General features: G+C 39.9%; 1 protein-coding gene across 1 annotated transcript in view; it reads left to right on the top strand.

The window, feature by feature from the left end:
• The window catches only part of dip2ca (disco-interacting protein 2 homolog Ca), a 540449-nt gene that overhangs the window by 309009 nt on the left and 210272 nt on the right, over positions 1 to 21168 (top strand). Inside the window, exon 2 of the mRNA XM_048606154.1 lies at positions 16523 to 16594. Within this exon, the coding sequence (XP_048462111.1) occupies positions 16523 to 16594 (72 nt within the window). The remainder of the gene's footprint in view (positions 1 to 16522; positions 16595 to 21168) is intronic.

Raw genomic sequence — 21168 nt, 5'->3', positions numbered from 1 at the left:
AGGGCTCCTCTGATGCTGCTTGGCCTGCTGTGTTCATCCAGCTCTACACCTTGTTATCTCTTAATACAACAGTGAAATTTGTTTATCGTTTAGCAGTTATCACGTGTGTGTTCACCTATGCAATTGGCTCGGCAAGCTGTACGCATTCCTGATCATGCTTGGCTGACAACAGGATTTTTAAAACTCTTTTCGCTGGATGTGAATATCACTGCCAAGGCCAGCATTTGTCGCGCATTCCTTTAAAGATAGTAATGAGCTACCTTCTTGAAACGCTGCAGTCCACTTGGTGCACGTGTGTCCACAGTGTTATAAAGAAGAAAGTTCCCTGTTTTTTTTTTAGCCCAGTGACAGCGAAGGAATGACCATGCACTTCCAAGGCTCAGAGTTACATGAACTGAGAGGAGGACTGTTCAAAAAGACAAGTTGGTGGAGTGGCAATCTGGGTGGGTATATGAATAGGAAGGGTTTAGAGGGGTATAAGCCAAATGCTGGCAAATGGGACTAGATTAATGTAGGGTATCAAGTCGACATGGGCGAGTTGGACCAAAGGGTATGTTTCTGTACTTATTATCTCTATGACTATATGACTCTGAGTGAGTGGATAGGTGACAGGTCAAGTTCAATATGGAGAAGTGTAAGGAGAAATGGAGAGATAGTAATAAAAAAGTGTATTATTCTGAAGCGTGTGCAGAAGCAAAGTAATCTGGGTGTATATATGCATGGGTCATTAAAGGTTGCAGGACAGAGAGAAAAAGCTGGTTAAAAATAAAAGCAGATAGTATTCCAGGCATCATTAATAGTGGCAGGGAGGTTATTCTATCCTGATAAAGGACATTAGTTAGATCTCAGCTGGATTACTGTGTGTGAGTCAGAGCTACATTGTAGGAAGGATGCATTGAAATAAATTGGAGAGAAAACTGAAGAAGTAACACAAATGGCTACAGAGATTAGAAACTTCTGATATGAAGATACGTTGAATGAGTTGAGACTGATTTCCTTGTAGAGGACAAAGCTGAGAGAATATTTGGTATAAGTTTTCAAAATGAAGGAGGGTCTGGACAATGTCGATAGAGAGAGACTGTGCCCACTCAAACAAGGATCGTGAACTAGTGAGCACAAGGCAGTAAGCACAAGCTGGAAGTGTTGTGGAGGCAGGTTTAATGGAAGCATTTAGGAGGACATTGGATGATTATTAAAGTAGAAAAAAATTTGTAAGGTTACATTGTAAAGGGATTGGTACTAAGTCATAACGCTGAGAGTCACTGTGCTCACTCCGGGCTGAACAGCCTCCGGCATCCTAATGATTCTGTACTATAGTTTTAAGTTAGAATAGAGTGTTGCTTTGAGGGAGACCTTCTGGTGGCAGTGTTCCATGTGTCTTCAGCCCTTGCCCTCCTGGGTGGTGGAGGTTATGGTTTGAAAGTTGGCATCAAAGGAGGCTTGATGAGTTGGTGAAGTGTATCTTGCAGGTAGTACACTCTGCTGCCACTGTACACTAGTGTTGGAAGGAGTGAATGTTTGAAATCTAACTGAAACTTTGGAAAGAATGCATTTTATTTACTGTTTAAATTGTCAAGTTCTGAGGAAGGGTCACTGGACCCGAAACGTTAACTCTGTTTTTTCCTTCACAGATGCTGCCAGACCTGCTGAGCTTATCCAACAATTTCTGTTTTGTTTTCCTGATTTACAGAATCCGCCATTCTTTCGTTTTTTATTAAGTTGTCAATAGTTAGTTTAACCAAGCCCAAGCTGGAATGTGGATTAGATGATCATTTCTTATTTATTAAAATATTATTTTTTGCATACAATAAAATGATCTGGTTATACTGGAGAACAAGACTTGCTTGTTTTAAACGACTTATCAGATAGGCTATCTAGTTAACATATTATGAAATGCTGTATTGTGCCTACTGTTCCTGCCAACATTGTCAATAGGTGTCTTTCCTACATTTTATTTGGCAAGAAGGAGGGTTGTAAATTGTTGACTGAACCAATAACCCCATGCGATCTGATGAAAAATGTTCCTGAGGGGCACTGCCAAACATACTGGGATGTATGGTCTACAGTGAGTGAAGCGTTGTGACTTTTATCAGCATACTAAATCTAGGAATAGCTGAATCATGCTAGTTTCCTGAAGGGAGTTTTATTCTTTTAAAGCATCTGTCAACTAAAGTGATATTGACTTTGGTTCATGAGATGAAGGAAGGATAGCCTGTCGGAGATGGTTCGTAGCTAAAAGCAGCCTTTCTGGTGAGTGAGGGATCCCTTGGGATGAAAATAGAATGATAAAAGCATTGCAGTAGAAAGTGATTCAGTTAATTCCATGAAGAAGCCAGAAGTAACATGACATGAAGGCATTATTGTTTGCTGTCTGAATGAATCAATCAAGTTATTACTGGCCAAATTTCAACCCTTGCATTTATTTACTTTTGGTGACAAAGCTAATTTGAAGAAAACTTATTATATTTACCAAAGTTTTTCCGCTAATATTCTTTGGTCAACATTGCAAGTAAGGAAATTAATTGTGAGAAAACATTGTAACGTGATGCTTAGTATGAGTTTCAAACCTGCGCAAGTTACACTGTAGACAGGTACAGAATGAAGGTCCCAAAACAGAGATTAATGGAAAAACTCAGCAGGTCTGGCAGCATCTGGAGAGAAAGCAGAGTTAACACAATTTCTTTTTTTGTTTCTGGTTTCCAGCATCTGCAGTTTTTTTGCTTACAAAAGAAAGATTACAGGCACACATTGATGATACTAATCAGCTTTTATTCATTCCCCAAATTGAAGATTACTTTTTAAACATTTGTTATTATTCAGTAGCTTAGAGCTATGAGGCTGATTTGATAGAAAGTCCAAAGATTGTTTTTTATTAGGTGAGGTTTTTAACTCTAGCTTTACATTAATAATAATCCTTGAGCTTTCATCTGGTAAAGTAAGTAGAAAATTAATTATTATCCTTCAGTTTTGTGAATGACCAAATAGTTATGAGAGTGAATTTCTCTTGGCTAGTTTTGTTTTTCTGGCACATGGTGTCATAGTGGTAATAGAAACATAGAAAATAGGTGCAGGAGTCGGCCATTCAGCCATTTGAGCCTGCAACCATTCAAAATGATCATGGCTGATCATGCAGTTTCAGTATCCCATTCCCGCTTTCTCTCCATACCTGCAAGGGCCATGTCCAGCTCCCTCTTGAATATTTCTAATGAACTGGCCTCAACAGCTTTCTTTGGTAGAGAATTCCACAGGTTCACCACTCTCTGAATGAAAAAATTCGTCCTGAATGCTTTACCCCTGATTCTTAGACTGTGACCCCTAGTTCTGGACTTCCCTAACATCAGGAACATTCTTCCTGCATCTAGCCTGACCGGTCCCATCAGGATTTTATGTGTTTCTATGAGATCCTCCCTCATTCTTCTGAATTCCAGCAAGGGCAAGCCCAGTCAATCCAGTTCTTCATGTCAATCCTGCCATCCCGGGAATCAGTCTGGTGAACTGACACTAGACTCCCTCAATAGCAAGAATCTCCTTTCTCAGACTAGGAGACCAAAACTGCACACAATACTCACGGCATGACCTCATCTTGTAACTGGGCTAATCATAAAGAACTCTAAGCTAATGTTCTGGTTACAAGGGTTCGAATCCTACCATGGCAGATGGTGAAATTTGAATACAGTAAACATCTGGAATAAAAAGCTAGCCAAATGGTAACTACTTAACCACTGTCAATTGTTACGAAAATCCCCCTCTGGATCACTCAACTCCTTGGGGGTCGAAAATCTGCAGCCCTTGCTTGGTCTGGACTACTTGTGACTGCAGAACTACAACAATGTGGTTGATTCTTAACTGTCCTCTGGGCAATAAAGTCTAACCCAAATAATTTTTAAAAATGATATTTTTCACAAAATTTACACAAATGCATCACAAATCATATTGTTGAATATGGCAGGATTTGTAATAAAATATACCTTATTTCAATACAGTAAGTTCCACTCTTGGGTGCTGTCCTAGTCTTAATGTTTAGAATATATATTTGATGTCAAATACATGACCTGAAATATTTCAACTTTGAAAAAATGCAATTGAAACAAATTTTTCCGAAAGCACCCTATTCCATTCTGAGATAGTAGGAACTCCCGATGCTGGAGAATCTGAGATAACAAGGTGTAGAGCTGGAGGAACACAGCAGGCCAAGCAGCATCAGAGGAGCAGGAAAGCTGACCTTTTGGGTCTGGACCCTTCTTCAGGAAAAGGACCTTGGAATGTCCACTTCATTGAGGATAATTCTTTGTATTCTGGAGAAAAAAAAGCAAAGAACTGTGGATGCTGGAAATCAGAAACAAAGACAAAAATGGCTGGAAAAATTCAGGCAGTCTGGCACATCTGTGGAGAGAAAGCAGAGTTAACGTTTCGGGTCCAGTTCTGAAGGAGTGTCATTGGATGGACCTGAAACATTAACTTTGCTTTCACTCCACAGATGCTGCCAGTCTGCAGAAGTTCTCCAGCAATTTCTGTTTTGTTTCTCTGTACTGGGGGACCAGCAAGTTTTAGGCCAGGTGCAGTTGATATTTGTCTTGATGAGTGTCCTTTCTTGGTCATCTGTAGCTTTCACCATGTTAGTTGAAAGCTCGTCAGCGTGGTTTTGATGTACTTATGTTAAATTTGGATGATTGAGGCAACAGATTCAAACTGTAATGCCTAGTTGTGAATAACATTGGGTTTTATTAATGGTCGTCATTAACTTAACTAGCTGCAAAATTCGGGATCTTTGATGTTGCTGGTTTCATTTTTTTGATACATTTTCAGGCTCTGAAAGTGACAGCTGATTATAAGAACATAAGGAATAGGAATAGGATTAAGAGTAGGTCACCTGGCCCTTCGAGCCTGCTCTGCCATTCAATACGATCATGGCTGATCTATTCATGGACCCAGTTCCATTTACCAGCCCGCTCACCATAACCCTCAATTCCTTTACTGTTCAAAAAGTTATCTATCTTTGCCTTAAGAGCATTCAACGAGGTAGCTTCAACTGCTTCGCTGGGCAGGGAATTCCACAGACTCTCAACACTGTGGGTGAAGAAGTTCCTCTTCAACTCAGTCCTAAACCTGTTCCCCCTTATTCTGAAGCTACGCCCCTTGGTTCTAGTTTCACCTGCCAGTTGAAACAACCTCCCTGCTTCTATCTCATATATTCCCTTCATAACTTTTTATGATTCTATAAGCCCCCCCCCTCATTCTTCTAAATTCCAGTAAGTATAGTCCCAATCTGCTCAATCTCTCCTCATAAGTCAACCCTCTCAAATCTGGAATCAACCTAATGAGTCTCCTCTGCACCCCCTCCAGTGCCAGTGCATCTTTTCTCAGGTAAGGAGACCAAAACTGTACACAGTATTCCAGGTGTGGCCTCACCAGCACCCTGTACAGCTGCAGCATAACCTCCCCGTTTTTAAACTCCATCCCTCTAGCAATGGAGGACAATATTCCATTTGCCTTCTTAATTACCTGCTGCACCTGAAAACCAACATTTTGTGATTCATGCTCCCTCTGTGTAGCAGCATGCTGCAATTTGATCAACTGATTCAATTACCAAAACCTTTGCAATAAAGTAGATATCCAGCTAAACTTTGAGTCATTCCATGGAAAGTCTTTTAGTCTGTTGATGTTCCCCTTAACCCCAAAAGTTAAAGAGGGGGATTTTGGACAATCAGTTTATACTTTAAAAAGAATCATTCATGCAATGTGTGGCTCATTGATTAGGTCAGCATTTATTGACCATCTGTAATTGCCACAGGGCAGTTCAGAGTCAACCACATTGCTGTGTGTCTGGATTCATACGTGTGCAAGGTCAGGATCTGGTAGTCAAAGAAATGCTCATTTCATGCTTAATGCTGTCTCTGGTGTAATTAGTGTGAAATTCCACTGTGGTTGAGTGAATGGTAATACTGTCCAAAGCATTAAAAACATTGCCTTCTCCAATTCATTCTGCAGAATTTCACAATGTTTACACAAGAGTTGAACAACCCATAGACTGATACCAGTTATTGTATTTAATGTGGTTGAATTATTTTGGAACCAAAAACCGAAATTGCTGGAAAAGCTTAGCTGGTCTGGCAACATCTGTGGAGAGAAATCAGAGTTAACATTTCAGGTGGAGTGACCCTTCCTCAGAGCTCACGATAGCTAGGAAGAAGGTAACAAGGTGTAGAGCTGGATGAACACAGCAGGCCAAGCAGCATCAGAGGAGCAGGAAAGCTGACGTTTCGGGTCTGGACCCTTCTTCCGAAAAAGGAAGAAGTTGTTTTTTAATGCAGAAGATAGGGTGGAGGGAGGGTGGAAGGAGTAAATGACAGGTGGAGATGGAACCCAAAGAGAGAGAACAATAGTTGAACAGAGAACAGGATGGATAACAATCACGTTAGGAAAATGAATAGCTATTAATGGGGACTGTTAGTGGCTAACAATGGGTTGTGTGTAGTGGCAGACTATGTGATAACAAGGCCTGGGATGTGGGGGTTTGCTGCATGATATCAAGATTAAGAACAGAGACTATGGTGTACAGAGGATAGTTTCACTGCAATCCCTGGGCCTACATTGCAATTTGTATCCGTTTAAATTATCATTGAAAACTGAAGTCTGACTTGGATCACTTTAATTTTAAGTGGTTTCACTCAGCGTGTGCTGCAAACAGAATGGATAATGATGAACCATGGGATATGACTCATAATTGAAGTCAACCCATTGGTTGGATATCAATTGTATTCGAAGGTCTTCCTAGCCTGTTTTTCTTGGACATCGTGTGGTATATTAAGTGAAAAATCCTTTAGATTGCATTTCTCTTGAGGGGACTTAGGGAATCATGGAATAGGCTGCAAAAGAAAAGCTCTTAGTAATGTAGATGAAATATGCAAACAAACCACAGTGAGATTGAATGTGATGAAGTACCATGGTTACCTTCCCCCTTGTTCTTGACTCTTTCACAATCACTGGCACACCCAGCCCCAACTATTTATGACTCACTGGAGTACACTTACTTGACTGCTGTGTTATTCTTTATGTCTGACCCTGGATTGTGATTGCCAACAGCCTACTTGATGGTGAATTGGGTATTGTGACATTTGTGAACCAAATGCACTTGCATCAGGAGGAGTCAAGTGAGCACTAACAGGGATAAAAACCTATTTTTCCTTTGCCTCATCCTAGGATGCTGCTTTGTTCTGGCAATTTCCGGTAGTGTGTTATTTTTCTGAGATGTGTTAACTGAATGTGGGTTGCAGATGAAGGCCTGGAACCTTTCTAACTTAATATTTCTTTATTGTTGTTATTATTTAAGAAACTTTGACGAGGAAGATATATTTGATGCCTTTGTTGGGAAGCAACACCAGTAGACATTTGCCCACAAATAAAATTGTAACTTGGGCTTGTATTGCTGGGTAGTGTAGTGGACTTATGATCACTCTAGCCTCTAATTGTGATGTCCTACACAGAGAAATGTCCAATGAAACCAATACTGCAGGCTATACACTACTCAGGAATGTAGCAAAGACTCTCAGTCTATACATAATCGCTAGGGATTGTCCGTCGGCAGATTGTGACATTCTGCATGTGAAGCAATCTGAGCTATGCATAGAAGCAAGTAAAAACCTGATCCACTCAGCTAATGTCACCTTTCTATTAGAAACTTTTTATTCATCTTTGGTAGCTGACAAATTAGTGCTGAATCATCTTCAACAGGATGTCATTGCATCAGCATTGAAGACTTGTTAAAATGCACACAGAAAGAAGTTTATTGACCCTGTGGTGGCATCAGAGCACCAACTGGAGCTACCTAGACTAATTCCATTTCTTTGACCTTTTTCTATATCTTTTTATATTCTTGCTTTTCAACTATTTATTTGGATCCCTTTGAAATAATGATACACTGCGTGCATCAATAAATGCTTGTAATCCAGAAATCCATTTCTAACCAGTTTTTACAAAAAACATAATCATGTTTTTCGGTTCCTTCTCTGACAATCCTTAAACTATGTTTTTCTTATCAAAACACTGAATTCAATTTCTTACTGTTTAACCTCTGAAAACCTTTGATCATCTTGAAAATTTGTGTTATTACATTTGTAATCTTCTGTTTTGACAAAAGAAAGATGAGTTTTTTTTTCAAGATTTTATCATCACAACAATCTATCATTTCTAGTATAATGGTGAATCTTGTACTCTTTGCATCTCTCAACATCATTCGTACATGAAGTGCTTAAAAATATAAGCAAAATTGTCTTTTGTTAAACTGTGGTTTAACCAATATCTCTGCAAATTCCTGAACACTAAATAACTTGTTTATTCCATTTATATCCAAACTAATATTTTTGGCTGGGATAGGAGGAACTGCAGATGCTGGAGAATCTGAGATAACAAGGTGTAGAGCTGGATGAACACAGTAGACCAAGCAGAAATTTCCACCATTTCTGAAGAAGGGTCTAGGCCCGAAACGTCAGCTTTCCTGCTCCTCTGATGCTGCTTGGCCTGCTGTGTTCATCCAGCTCTACACCTTGTTATCTCTAATTTTTTTGGCTCTTCTCATCTGCATTTTTACCTTTAAGAATCTATTAATGTGCAACAGAAGATCTTATGATTCCTTCATTCTGCTAAGAATTTTACTGATTAGGCCATACATCTCTTTCTCTTAACTTGTATCATATTCAACTACATTAAATCATATTGACCATTTATCTGCTCTTCACAGACTTGGCTTTCTTCTGGAATTGTCATACTTTTGACCATGCTTACAATTTGGGTAATATTAGTGTTTGTCAACATCATTATACTTGCACCTATTAGTCAGGAGGAAGAAAATTGAAGGAGTGATGGTGATTTGGGATCTATGTTGATGGAAGACACATGATAATAAAAAGATTCGGGAACAGATGGAAGCCAATAACAGTTGGTAATGGGAGAAAGCAAGGAGTAGCTTCTTGATGGGTCAGAAGCCATTTCATAAGCCAATTCTGGAAGTGTCCTCATGAGTGGGGACAGTGAGGAGTTGGATGTTGGAGCTTTGATTCTTGCAGTAGTTGCCTAATTGGTCTGTTGACAATCAAAATGTCTGTGCCCTAAATGTTTTGCATTTAATCTTAGAAGTACGTCTCTTCATGTTAGGCACACAAACAACTGGCAATCCAGTACCATCCTCCCCTATTGAACCATTCCTGTACTCTGTTCTAATTCTGAAAGCTCCAATTTTTTGTCCTCCATATCGTTTCCTTATTGAACTTTCAAAGTTATTTTAGTGAAGAAAATTATTGTTGTTTTCTGAGCAATGGTCAGGGCAAGCTTAAACAGTGCTAAAAATATTGGTAGTCTTTGTGCTGTCATGCCATTCTAGGTAAATCTGTTTGAAGAAAATCCAAGGAAAATGTTAAATAATGAATTTCTATTAGTGTTGTTTGGTGTTTTAGAAATGTCTTAAATTTAATTAAATTGAAGAACAAAATAATTCTTAAAATGTCTTGACGGTTCCTGCCTCTGCCACACTTACATGCGGTCAGTTCCAGATACCCACAACCCTCTGGGTGAAAAAAAAAATCCTCACATTGTCTTTTAACCTCCTGCTCCTTCTCTTAAAAATGGGCCTCTGGTTATTTTCCTCTTCTCACTGACACCTGAAGAAGCAGTGAGACTCTGACAGCTTGTGTCTTCAAATAAACCTGTTGGACCATAACCTGGTGTCATGTGATTTTTGACCTTGTCCACCCCAGTCCAACGCCGGCACCTCCGCATCATATTTTCCCTCAAGTAAGGGAAAATGTTTGTGCCTATCTACCCTGTCTTTACCCCTCAGAGCTCTGTGCATTTCAATCAGATCTGCCCTCAGCCTTCTTTGATCTAAGGAGAGCAACCCCAGTCTATCTAATCTCTAATCATTGCTGAAATGCTCCAGCCCAGAAAAAAAATTCCAGTGAATTTTCTCTGCACCCTCTCTAGTGCAATCACATCCTTCCTATAGTGTGATGACCAGAACAGCACTGTGTACAGAACTAACGCTCTGTACAGGTCCATCATTACCACCTCACTCTTCAATTCAGTGCCTTGACTAATGAAGGCAAGAGTCCCATATGCCTTTTTAACCACCATATCTAACTGTCCTGCTGCCTTCAAGGATCTATGACATGCACAGCAAGGTCCCTCTAATCCTCTGTACATCCTAGGGTTCTATCATTCAACATGTTGTCCCTTGCCTTGTTAGTCCTCTCAAAATGCATCACCTAATACTTTTCAGAATTAAATTGCATTTTCCCTTGTTCAGCCCATCTGACAAGCTCTTTTATAAATTGGTCCACTAATTGTGGCGGTGTGAAAGACAGCAATGGTGTTTACATAAAAGAAACATATATAAAAAAACTGTCAGTTGCTTGATGTTTACAGACCACATTGTGCAGACACCAAACCAGGTTAAAAACACAATTTATATGAAATATTTAATGTTCTGCCACTCTAATTTATTTGATATTTACAAGCACTTGTGCAGCAAAGTACCCTTGCAGCTAATTTGATACGAATAGATTCCCTAGCTGAAACCCAAATGCAATCCAGAGAAAAGAAAGTCAGTGGAACCATAAGAGTAATTCCTTCACAACGCCAAAGCCTGACCATGTTTGCTCAAAAAATTCCCTTCCATGGCCGTATATATTAGAATTTGAAGTATAAAGATTGGAATAAATCTTTTAATGCAAACTGTTTTTAGAATGTGGACTGAATTACCACAAGTGTGACTTGAAACTGACTTAATTACAGAATTTGAGAGAATTTGAATACTCTGAGAGAGTATTCAGAAGAGCAGGAAAGTTAAAACGTGAAGCTAACACCAACAGTGTTATGATTTAGATAGCCTTTTACACTGAAATTAGTACTCCTATTAGAATAAGGATTAACATGATTGCTTTGCAGTTCCCTCCCATGAGATTGCAAAGGATAGTTTTCAAATTATGTAGACTGTACCTATAATTTAAGATACATAAACTGACTGGAATTATCCACATTTAATACGTTGATCTTTCTGAATCCTTAATCAGAAAATCATAAGTACAAACCTTACCATATTTGTGCACCTAACATGTTTATATCATAAGACAGGTGAATGAAAGAGTCAGGATTCCTAGCTATCCTGCATAAAATTGTCTTGATGTGTCTTGTAACAATTTTTATTCTGGAATTTGGAGTGATGTCTTCTGCATTGTAACCAGCTCAGGACACTTAAAAAGTAGTTTTATTTTGGTACTACCACCTAGTGCTGCTGCATTAATGCAAAATTGTTGAAAATATTATCTACATAATTGCTTACAAATAAACATAGTTGTTGATGCAATCATTGCAATTAAAGATATAAGGTATGTTACAATAAGTTGTTTCTCATTTGGTTGTCACATTTTTACTTATTTAGTTTTGAAAAGACAATCGTCTTTTCAATTTTAAATTAATAAAAATTAAGACCAGCAGTCTGCATTTTTATTGTATGGTTTTGAAAACCTTTTCCCAGTTTTGTCTGTAGAGATTCTGCAAGGATTCTTAAATGAGACTGTTCCATCTTTGCGAAAGGTTTAATAACTTTAATAAATTGGATTTCACCTTTCATAGCATGTGTTATGATCCTGTGGAGATTAACAAATTCAAACAACCAAATTTGCCAGATGACTCCAATGAAAAGCATAATGGACAAGATTTCATTTCCTCTTATGATTTTTGCTTAACAAACTTGTCAAATCAACATAAATGAATCATGAGTTAACAGGCAAATCACAGTCAGTATAAATTATAAACTCTGCATCAAGAAAGAGATGCAACAAAGATGGACTTCATACCTTTATCAGGCAGTCCATTCAGCACATAGAACACCAATTTCAGCCATAAATACCTTCAAGACTCTGACATTCCTTGTGGCCAATAATCAAATCATTTTCTTCATTGTTTTAGCCAAGGATTCTCATCCAGTAGCAGCTCCCCTCAACCTGGGTTCTACAGGTTCAATCTTCAACTGCCAGTTCAGTAGAATCTTGTTGGAGTATAGTCTTAGTGCACTGGATCTATCAACATTACCTGTATCTGGATCATCAGCTTTGAGCCGACACACTGCATTGGTGATTCTGGTCAAACAGACACTTTAATATAACTGAAACGGTGGCAGCAGTCTTGTTTTGCTTAAACCAGATTTAGTCTGTGTGTTCTTTTTCAAATGCGCCATGACTTACTCCTTCATAAAACATGGTCACATGGAATATTTTCTGTGCCATATTCCCTGATCACAGGATTGTGTTTCTATGCAGTGTCGTGTTTTCAAAGATGCAGGTGGCCACCCGCAGGACTTTGACAACTGAACCCAGAAAGTGTAAGTTAGTCTTGAAGTCATGGGTGATTCCCTAAATGAGGCACAGTTACATTGCAATAAATTGCCTGTCTAAATTCCCAGTCAAAAAAATTTTCAAAATAATTCTGGATAACTTGTGGCATGAAAATAGAGCGCATTTCTTCAGAGTAGAAAAGCAATGGTTTTGTTTTATCTAGTCTAAAATTATAAGCATTAAAAACATTGCCACCAATTTATTGTGTGAACAATGTGAAACTTTACAGCATGACTATGACTATATACAATTTTATCAGAAATCATACAAACCCCAACCTTAACCTTCTTTACGTATTTGAGAGGAGTTATTTTAGAGTGTCATGCTGGAGTTTTGATGTGTCTGACACTCTCCTTCAAGGATTGAGGAGGAATGCAAGACTCTTTGTACAGCACTTTCCAAACTCATGAAGTGAGATTCTTAACCATGTAGTGTGTGAGTGATTTTGTTTGTATTCAGTCTTTTAATCATATGATTCCAATTCTGAGATTCCATCACCTTCATACATAGTCGTAATGCCTCATCTTGTTTTATTGCTGTTTTGATATCAGCTAATTTCAACAACTTTGGCACCATAGTGGTGCTTACGTCCTTAGAATGTTGTTTGCCAACTTTTTCTTTGTAACTAGCAGAACTGACTTTTTTCAATGGATGTCAAGAAAGATAGTCCATTGGGTTGAGCTTGGCTAATGTTCAAGGTAGAACTTGTACTTTTGTAGTTTAAGAATCCAGTGCTCTAACAGTAGGAGGTTTGCTCTGTGGATTGCTGGACGAACTAGTGTTCTATGATTTATTCTGACTTCAGATTCACATCCATACAAGTAGAGATGAAAATGCAAGATCCCCCACGTGAATGAGAGGACTTCTGTCTCGCTCTCTGCATGAATAAAGTTGCTCTGTAGATGTTAGCGATCGCTTTGCGGATAGCTTTGTTAGGTGATCACATCAATCCAGATTCTAATTTGAATTTCGCTCTTGGATTTCTTGATGACTTCTTGAGTGACACTCAGTAGTAAGCTTGTCCCTAATTTTTTTTCAGTACTCTCAAGGCTGACGTCCCTTCTAACATGAAATAGTATTTGCCATTGTTGATACACGTTGTTGGGGCACATTGGGATCTACATGCAACTTGTAATTTACGGATACCAGTGAAACAGTCAGCATGCAACTCAAGAATGTTGCTATTATGTATAAGGAACAGCATATGTGATGAGGACCATACAGAACCATTGCTGTGTGAAAACTGATGAACATGCCAAATGCTCCAGCTATGTCATAAAATACAATCATCGTTTTGGTATCTTTGAATGAGATTGGCATTTCTAAAATCCAGAGAAGTTTTGGTGGCTTGTTACTGTTTCAAGTGAAAATGTTTCCCTTCTCGGGTTTGCTGAGAATGGGACAGCCCTGACGTTTCTTGAAGGTTTCGGCTTGTGTGATGTAAATGCTGTCAGATACAGGTGCCAATTGTCACTGTCTCACACAAGACCGTTTTCTGTATTGGAAAGCGAGCAACAAAATATACTCTGGTCATCTGTCTGTATCCCGGCTGCATTCTTCCGCCCTTTGCTGTGGTACTAATACCTGGGGTGCACTCTGCTTTAATGGTAGTCTCAATAGTTGATTTGTTTTTGTTTTCCAATTGTTGACAGGCATGCACTGCCTAGTGTGTAAGCACAGCTGCAGTGGAAGTATCATTTGGACGCAGTTCAGCTCCACCGGTGAGACTGCTGTTGCTTTGGTTCCATGGCACATCAGCTTTGAACAGTGTTTAGAGGAGTAGAACTTGGAAAGCAGTTTCTGGTAGTCTCATTTTCACTAGCTCTGGTTCCAGAGAATCACAGTGACCTTTCTATATTTCTACTGTGCATTAGAGTATAGTTAGGTTGAGAGCCACCTTTTGATGATGTGTTTTCTTTTCCCTTTTTACCAATTCATCTTCACCAAAGTTGCATTTGGCTGCTAGCATCCTCAAGAGTGTATAGTATTGGTTATTTGGCTCATTGCTTCATGCAAATGAAAATGATTATTTCAGATTTTTCCCCTTGGATTAAAATGAGACATTAGTGCCTTTGTATCTGACTCATAATCATTTTGCACATGCGTAGAGGCAAAGGGTTTTTATAGAAAGGTGTCATGTGTCAGTGCAGTCTTGGTGGGCAGAAAGGCCTGTTCCTGTACTGTACTGTTCTTTGTATGGGTTTTGAAAGCATCTTCTAATTTTTCACTATCAAAGTGGAAAATAATGCATTATGTGATTTGTCCTATGAAATGGCACATGCTGTGGCTGCTGTAAACCATTTCAGCCATTCTTCTTAGCATGTGAACATAGGGGAGGCGCCAAACATACTACAAAATTAGACATAAACATTGCTATCAGGAGTTGATGAGACCTTTTATAACACTGTCCTGCTTGAGCATCTTGTGTGCCTTTAAATACAGCCTAAGTGTTTCTTTCATAAGAGATAACAAGGTGTAGAGCTGGATGAACACAGCAGGCCAAGCAGCATCTGAAGAAGGGTCTAGGCCGGAAACGTCAGCTTTCCTGCTTCTCTGATGCTGCTTGGCCTGCTGTGTTCATCCAGCTCTACACCTTGTTATCTCAGATTCTCCAGCATCTGCAGATCCTACTATCTCTAAGTGTTTCTTTCTGCAGCTTCAGCTCAGAATATTGTCTGTAACATAAAATAGGGTCTGCAAAAGGCAGGAAAAATGGTCCAGAAACTTTCATTTTGTAACGCATTCTCGTTACCAGTGTGAGATACTTGGGGCTTCTTCAAAAGGTTGCATGTAAATCAGTGTACAAAAATGGCTGCTTTTATTAACACAATCACTACCATGCCTTTTGTGGTGTTACTTCCAGCTCCACCTTCTGGTGTGGTTCTGTAAGGCAGCTTAAAGTGAGCACTATACATAAATTGTTAAATCAAAATATTACAACACTACATATAGAAAGCTCTGCCACCTAGAAGGACAAGGACAACAGAAGATGGGAAAACGTTCCACTCCAAGGCCACACCACCCTGACTTGAAACTAAATGCAATTCCATCACAGACAGAAGGTCAAGATCCTGGAACTCCCTCCCCAGATGCTATTCTAGGTCTACTTACACCACATGAAATGCTATAGTTGTTCACCAGAAAAAGTTAGTGATGGACAGCACTGTCAATGCAAGAACAAATAAAACAAAACACCAATATTCTACAGTACAATTCATAATTGTTTATTTGGGGAAGGAGATGGGAAATAGTGTAAATAAAGGTGCAGAGTGGAAAACATCCAGAAATGTTGTGCTTAAGAATGTCTTGTAATTATGTAGTGAACTGAAATATATATATTGTCAAAACATAGCACAGGTGGATCTAGAGGAGAAACAGATGATAAACAGTATGCTTACCGGATGACTCTATAGTAAATTCTTTGGGAGAACTAACTGTGATCATTATTTTCATATTCACTGGTAGTGGAAATGCTAGTCATTTTCTGACACATTGGGTGTGATTTGAGCTATGAGACTCTAATTACCCGCTAATGAAAGATGTGAAAAAAATTCAAATGCTGAAAACCAAAAAGAAAACAAAATGTTGGAAACACGTAACTGGTCTATCTGCAACTGTTAGGAAAATATAAGTATGAATATTTTGAATAAAGATCCTTTTGTGAAATCTGGTCTGATAAAGGGCGTTTGTTCAAAACATTAGCCTATATTTTCTCCACTGATGCTGATGGAAGTGCTGTCTATTTCTAGAATTTTCTATCCTCATTAAATAGAAAGGATTGGACCTGGTGGATAATTCATTTTGACAGTGATTACAGGTCCATAAGTAATGCATAATTCATTGTTGATTACTTTAATGAAAGTGCCTATGTTATTCTGAAAGGCTGTTGATGACTAGGCAGCAAAGATTTAAACCGTGTGTGCCAGCCCAGTCCTACAGAAACCAATTGAACTGGGTTTCATTTAGTGAAATGATTATTAACATGGGCAAGGATTTCAGAAGCCTCTGACCCAGGATAGTCAGATTTGATTAGAAGTGCCAAAGCTGCTGTTGTGATAGAAACATAACAAACCTTGTAATGGTAATATATTCTCTGTGCTTTCGTTTAATAATGGCTTGTTTTCTCTCATTTGCAGGAGACATCACACAAAAAGGCTATGAAAAGAAGCGATCCAAGCTGCTTGGAGCTTACCTGCCACAACCTCCAGGTACGTTCAGACACCTACAGAAAAAGCATAACCACTTATAGCATGAGAAAAATGTTACCTGAAGCAACTAATAAGTTGTCTAGCCATCAAAGAATTGATGTCCAAAGATTTCAATTTAAATCATAAGTGCATTTGTTGTAACTTCAAAAGTAGGTTTAGCGTTTCCCAAAATTTCTTGAGATTATGTTCTCTACATTAATCGTCTTCAACTATCAAATGAATTGAGGGTTTGAAATAATAGGGAATGTTGGATAATGAACAGCTAGGATGATATGCACTTTATTTACTACTTGAATGTTATTTTCTTATCCTTGAGGGTTTTGAGTTTTCAGCAGATATGTAAATCATGGGAAAGTCAAAGGATTGGACATTCCATTTTATGTGGTTAAATTTCTTCTAACAGTCTAATGCTTTTGTGGAGCAATAGTGTAGTTCTGTTTGAAGAACTTTAATTGGTATATTAAAAGAGTAGAAATTTGGGCTCTTCTTGTATCATATTTCTATGTTATCATCACCACTCCTCAGATAATGAAGCTGCATTGTGTGCCAACCTAAAACAAAAAACTTGGATAATACCCAGACTTGGACTGAGAAGTACTAAGTAATATTGTATCGCTTAAGTGGTGAGTAACAAGCTTCACCAGGTTGAGATAATTTATCATGACGTTCAACGTTGTAACGATCACCAAGTGATCCACTTCCAATTTGAGCAACGTCATTGAACACAAGATAATGGGACTTGTAATCATGGCAACAGAAGTAGCATGAGTCTTACACATGGTCTAAGCTGGACAAAGCAAGGAGTAGCTCTCCTTCTGCCCCCTTGAAGCTTATTGAGCACGTACAACATTCCACAAGTCGCATCCGAACAAGGAAATCGACACCATATTAGACAGGCAGGTTATTTTTTTGTTGGAGACAAAAAAACTGCAGATGCTGGAATCCAAGGTAGAGACACAGGAGGCTGGAAGTACACAGCAAGCCAGGCAGCATCTGGAGGAAAGGAGCAGTCATTGTTTCAGGTGTTATCCTTCTTCAGAACTGGAGGGTTATACCTGAAATGTTGACTGCTCCTTTCCTCCAGATGCGACCTAGCTTGCTGTGTTCTTCCAGCCTCCTGTTTGTCTACCTTTTTTCCTTTGTTGCTTTTACTGATGCACTCAGCATCCATCCCCTCTTGGATTGGGAGAGTGGAGGACCTGGAGACAGTCACCAAAACCTACAAGAGGAGAGAGAGAGAGGAAGATCCTTTGTTTCTGAAACAGTGTGAGAGAGAAGAGGGGGACGGGGTGGAGCAGGGAGGACAGCAACTTCATAAAGAGCAAAGACAGAGCAGTGTCAGCAGATTGGCGAACAGTGTGGGAGCAAGAATAGCAGGTTTGTAAACAGAAGAGCAAACCTGTAAGGAAGTTCAGCTGAAGAGTAAGTAATTCACTTAAAAATATTTAACATCCAATTTAATTAAATAGTATGAAGATGACTGGGCAAGTGATTTGATGCAACTGTAGTAAGTGGAAGCTGATGGACTTCAGTCCAATATATGGTGGCCATATCTCAACAGTGTTGGCTGTTTTATGAACTTTGCTTCAGAAATGAGCTGAATCCAAGCGGTGGATACTGCGATACACAGGGGGGGTGAGGGGCAAAGACACTGTTTCAGGAGGCAGTGACACCCCTAGGATTCAATACTTCAGAATTGGTCTGCAGTGAGGGTCACGAGTATCTGACAGTGGGTGAAGCAGGTGTAGGGATATTGAATTTGGCTTTGGGAGGAGCTTCAGCCCATGCTGAAGTCCAACAGGGAAAAGATTCTTGTCCTTGTTGTGGAGGAGGACACAGACTGTGGGGAGGATGAATGAACTGACTATAGCATTATGGCCAGAGCACCATTGAAGTGGGACAGGAAAGAGAAACATAGTAATAAGAGAAAGCATACTCAGGAAAATAGATAATGTTCCCTGCAACAAACACAGAGTCCTGAAGGCCGAGTTGCCTACCAACGATAAGAACATCTCTTCTAGGCTGGCGAGGAACTTGGAGTGGGGAAGGAAGGATCTAATTGTTCTGGTCTATATAGGATTCGGAAAGAGGTTCTGCTGAGGGTGTATGAGTAGCCTGGGGCTAAATTTAAAAAGCAGAACCATAAGGTAATAATCTCTAGATGCAAATTGATGTAGGATAAATAGGATCAGAGAGGCTATTTTGATTGATGTGGGAGAAATGGGTTCTGATTCATGGGGCATTGATAGCTAATACTGGGGTATTCTGGAAGAATATGTGCAATAAATTGTAATGTGGAATCAGTTTCTGTGGTAACATGGAATAACAAAAGAAATAAGTCACGAGTAGAAGTCATCTATAGACCCATCAAGGTTTGCCTCAATGTAGGACAAAGTGTGCATCAGGAAATAATTCACACTTGTAAGAAGGGCTCTATAGTTGCCATGGCTGATTTTAATTTGCATATTAACTGGACAATCAGATGGCCAAAGAGTAACATAAAAGATGTACTTGGTGAGTGAATTGAGGATTGTTTCTTAGAAGATTACATTGCAGAATCTACTTGGGGATAGGCTAGATTTAGTAATCTGTAATGAGGTGGTATTAATACATGATATTGTTGTTAAAAATCCTCTAGGAGTAGTGATCACAATATGGCAGAAGTCAAATTCGGCTTCAGGACATCTCTGCAGGAGTTCCTTAGGGTAGCATCCTGGGCCCAACCATCTTCAGCTGCTTCATCAATGACCTCCCCTCTATCATAAGGTCAGAAATGGGAATGTTCACCAATGATTGCACAATGTTCACCACCATTCGTGACTCCTCAGATACTGAAGTAGTCCATGTTCAAATGCAACATGATCTGGACATCACCTAGAGCTGACAAGTGGCAAGTTACATTTGAGTCTCAAGTGCCAAGCAACTGCAATAAAAGATCATCTAACCACTGTCTCTTGACATTCAATGGTGTTACCATCACTGAATCCCCCACTGTCAAACATCCTTGAAGTTACTATTGATCAGAAACTCAACTGCACTTGCCACATAAACTCAGTGGCTACAAGAGCAGGCCAGAAGCTAGACATACTGTAGCAAGTAACTCACCACCTGATTCCCCAAAGTCTGTTCACCATCGACAAGGCACAAGTCTGGAGTGTGATGGAATACTCCCCACTTGTTTGGATGAGTGCAGCCCCAACGACACTCCAGAAGCTTGACACCATCTGGGACAAAGCAGCCCACTTGATTGACACTACATCTACAAGCATCCACTCCCTCTTGATGTTCAAGATGGTGGCAGAGTGAGAAGCTCCAGCTGGAGCTCCTCTGTTTCACCCATTCTTTTCCTTTCTTTCTCTCTCTTTTTCAAACTTTCAACGTCTACTTACTGGAGGCTAATGGTGGAGACTGAAGGGAGCTGGCACAGGGGCAGCGAGTACTGGCAAAGCCCATGCCAGGTAGGTGTGGTGGCAGCAAGTCCAGGCAAGTATTAGAAGTGAAGCCCAAGGCAGGCAAGCACAGAAATAGTGAGTTACCGGAGGCGAGGCTCAGGCCAGGCCCGCACGCAGGCAGCAAGTCCAGGTGAGTCCAGGAGGCGAGTGGAGCAGAGACCAGTGCGGGGGCGGTGGTGAGTCCCTTGGGGACTGCAAGCGAGGTGTCCAGGATTGATGCCCAGCATCTCCTATACACTTGGCCTGGCGGTCTGAAAGCTGGCACGGACATGGTTAAAAGACTAAAGTGCGAGTACTTTTCTTTATCCTTTATTCTTATGCTGAACTTTTATTTATGATTCTCTCAAGTCTGTAACAAATACCAAAGTATCCTTCCCTAGGTACCCTGCACCTAAGATGGCACTGAGAGGTGACATTACAAACTTTTCACTGCACTCATTCGAGTGTATATGACAATAAAGGCTAATTCTAATTCTCTAACACCAACAGTTAGTAGCAGCCGTCTGCAGTGTCTACAAGATACACTGCAGGAATTCACCAAAGATTCTTAGACAGCACCTTCCAACCCCACACCACTTCCATCTAGAAGGATAAGGGCAGCAGATACCTGGGAACGCCACCATCTGCAAGGTCCCCTCCAAGCCACTCACCATCCTGACTTGGAAATGTACCTCCATTCCTTCACTTTCGCTGGGTTAAAGTCATGGCTGTCTCTCCCTGAAGGCATTCTGGGTTTACCTATACCAAATGGACTGCAGCGGTTCAAGAAGGCAGCTCACCACCACCACCACCTCAATGGCCACTAGGGATGGACAATAAATTCTGGCTAGTCAGCAATGCCCTTGCCCCATGAGTGGATTTTTAAAACAAAAAATCACCAAGATCGCTATAGCAGTTGTAAGAACCGCGATGGGATGAGTGTATTGATGATCAACCCCTTACTGCTCCATGAGCCACCAGAAATGTTTAAATGAGTAATTGAATCACCAAGATGGTTAATTTGCCTGGTTGTGACTGCTATGATCCCGACTCAAAACGTCAAATTTCCTGCTCCTCTGATGCTGCCTGGCCTGCTGTGTTCCTCCAGCTCCACACTGTGTTCCTCCAGCTCCACACTGTGTT

This window comes from Rhincodon typus, chromosome 2 (genome assembly GCF_021869965.1).
Source record: "Rhincodon typus isolate 14 chromosome 2, sRhiTyp1.1, whole genome shotgun sequence".
Lineage (NCBI taxonomy): Eukaryota > Metazoa > Chordata > Chondrichthyes > Orectolobiformes > Rhincodontidae > Rhincodon > Rhincodon typus.
The sequence above is the reverse complement of the archived record's forward strand: the minus strand, read 5'-3'. Positions and strand labels throughout refer to the sequence as shown.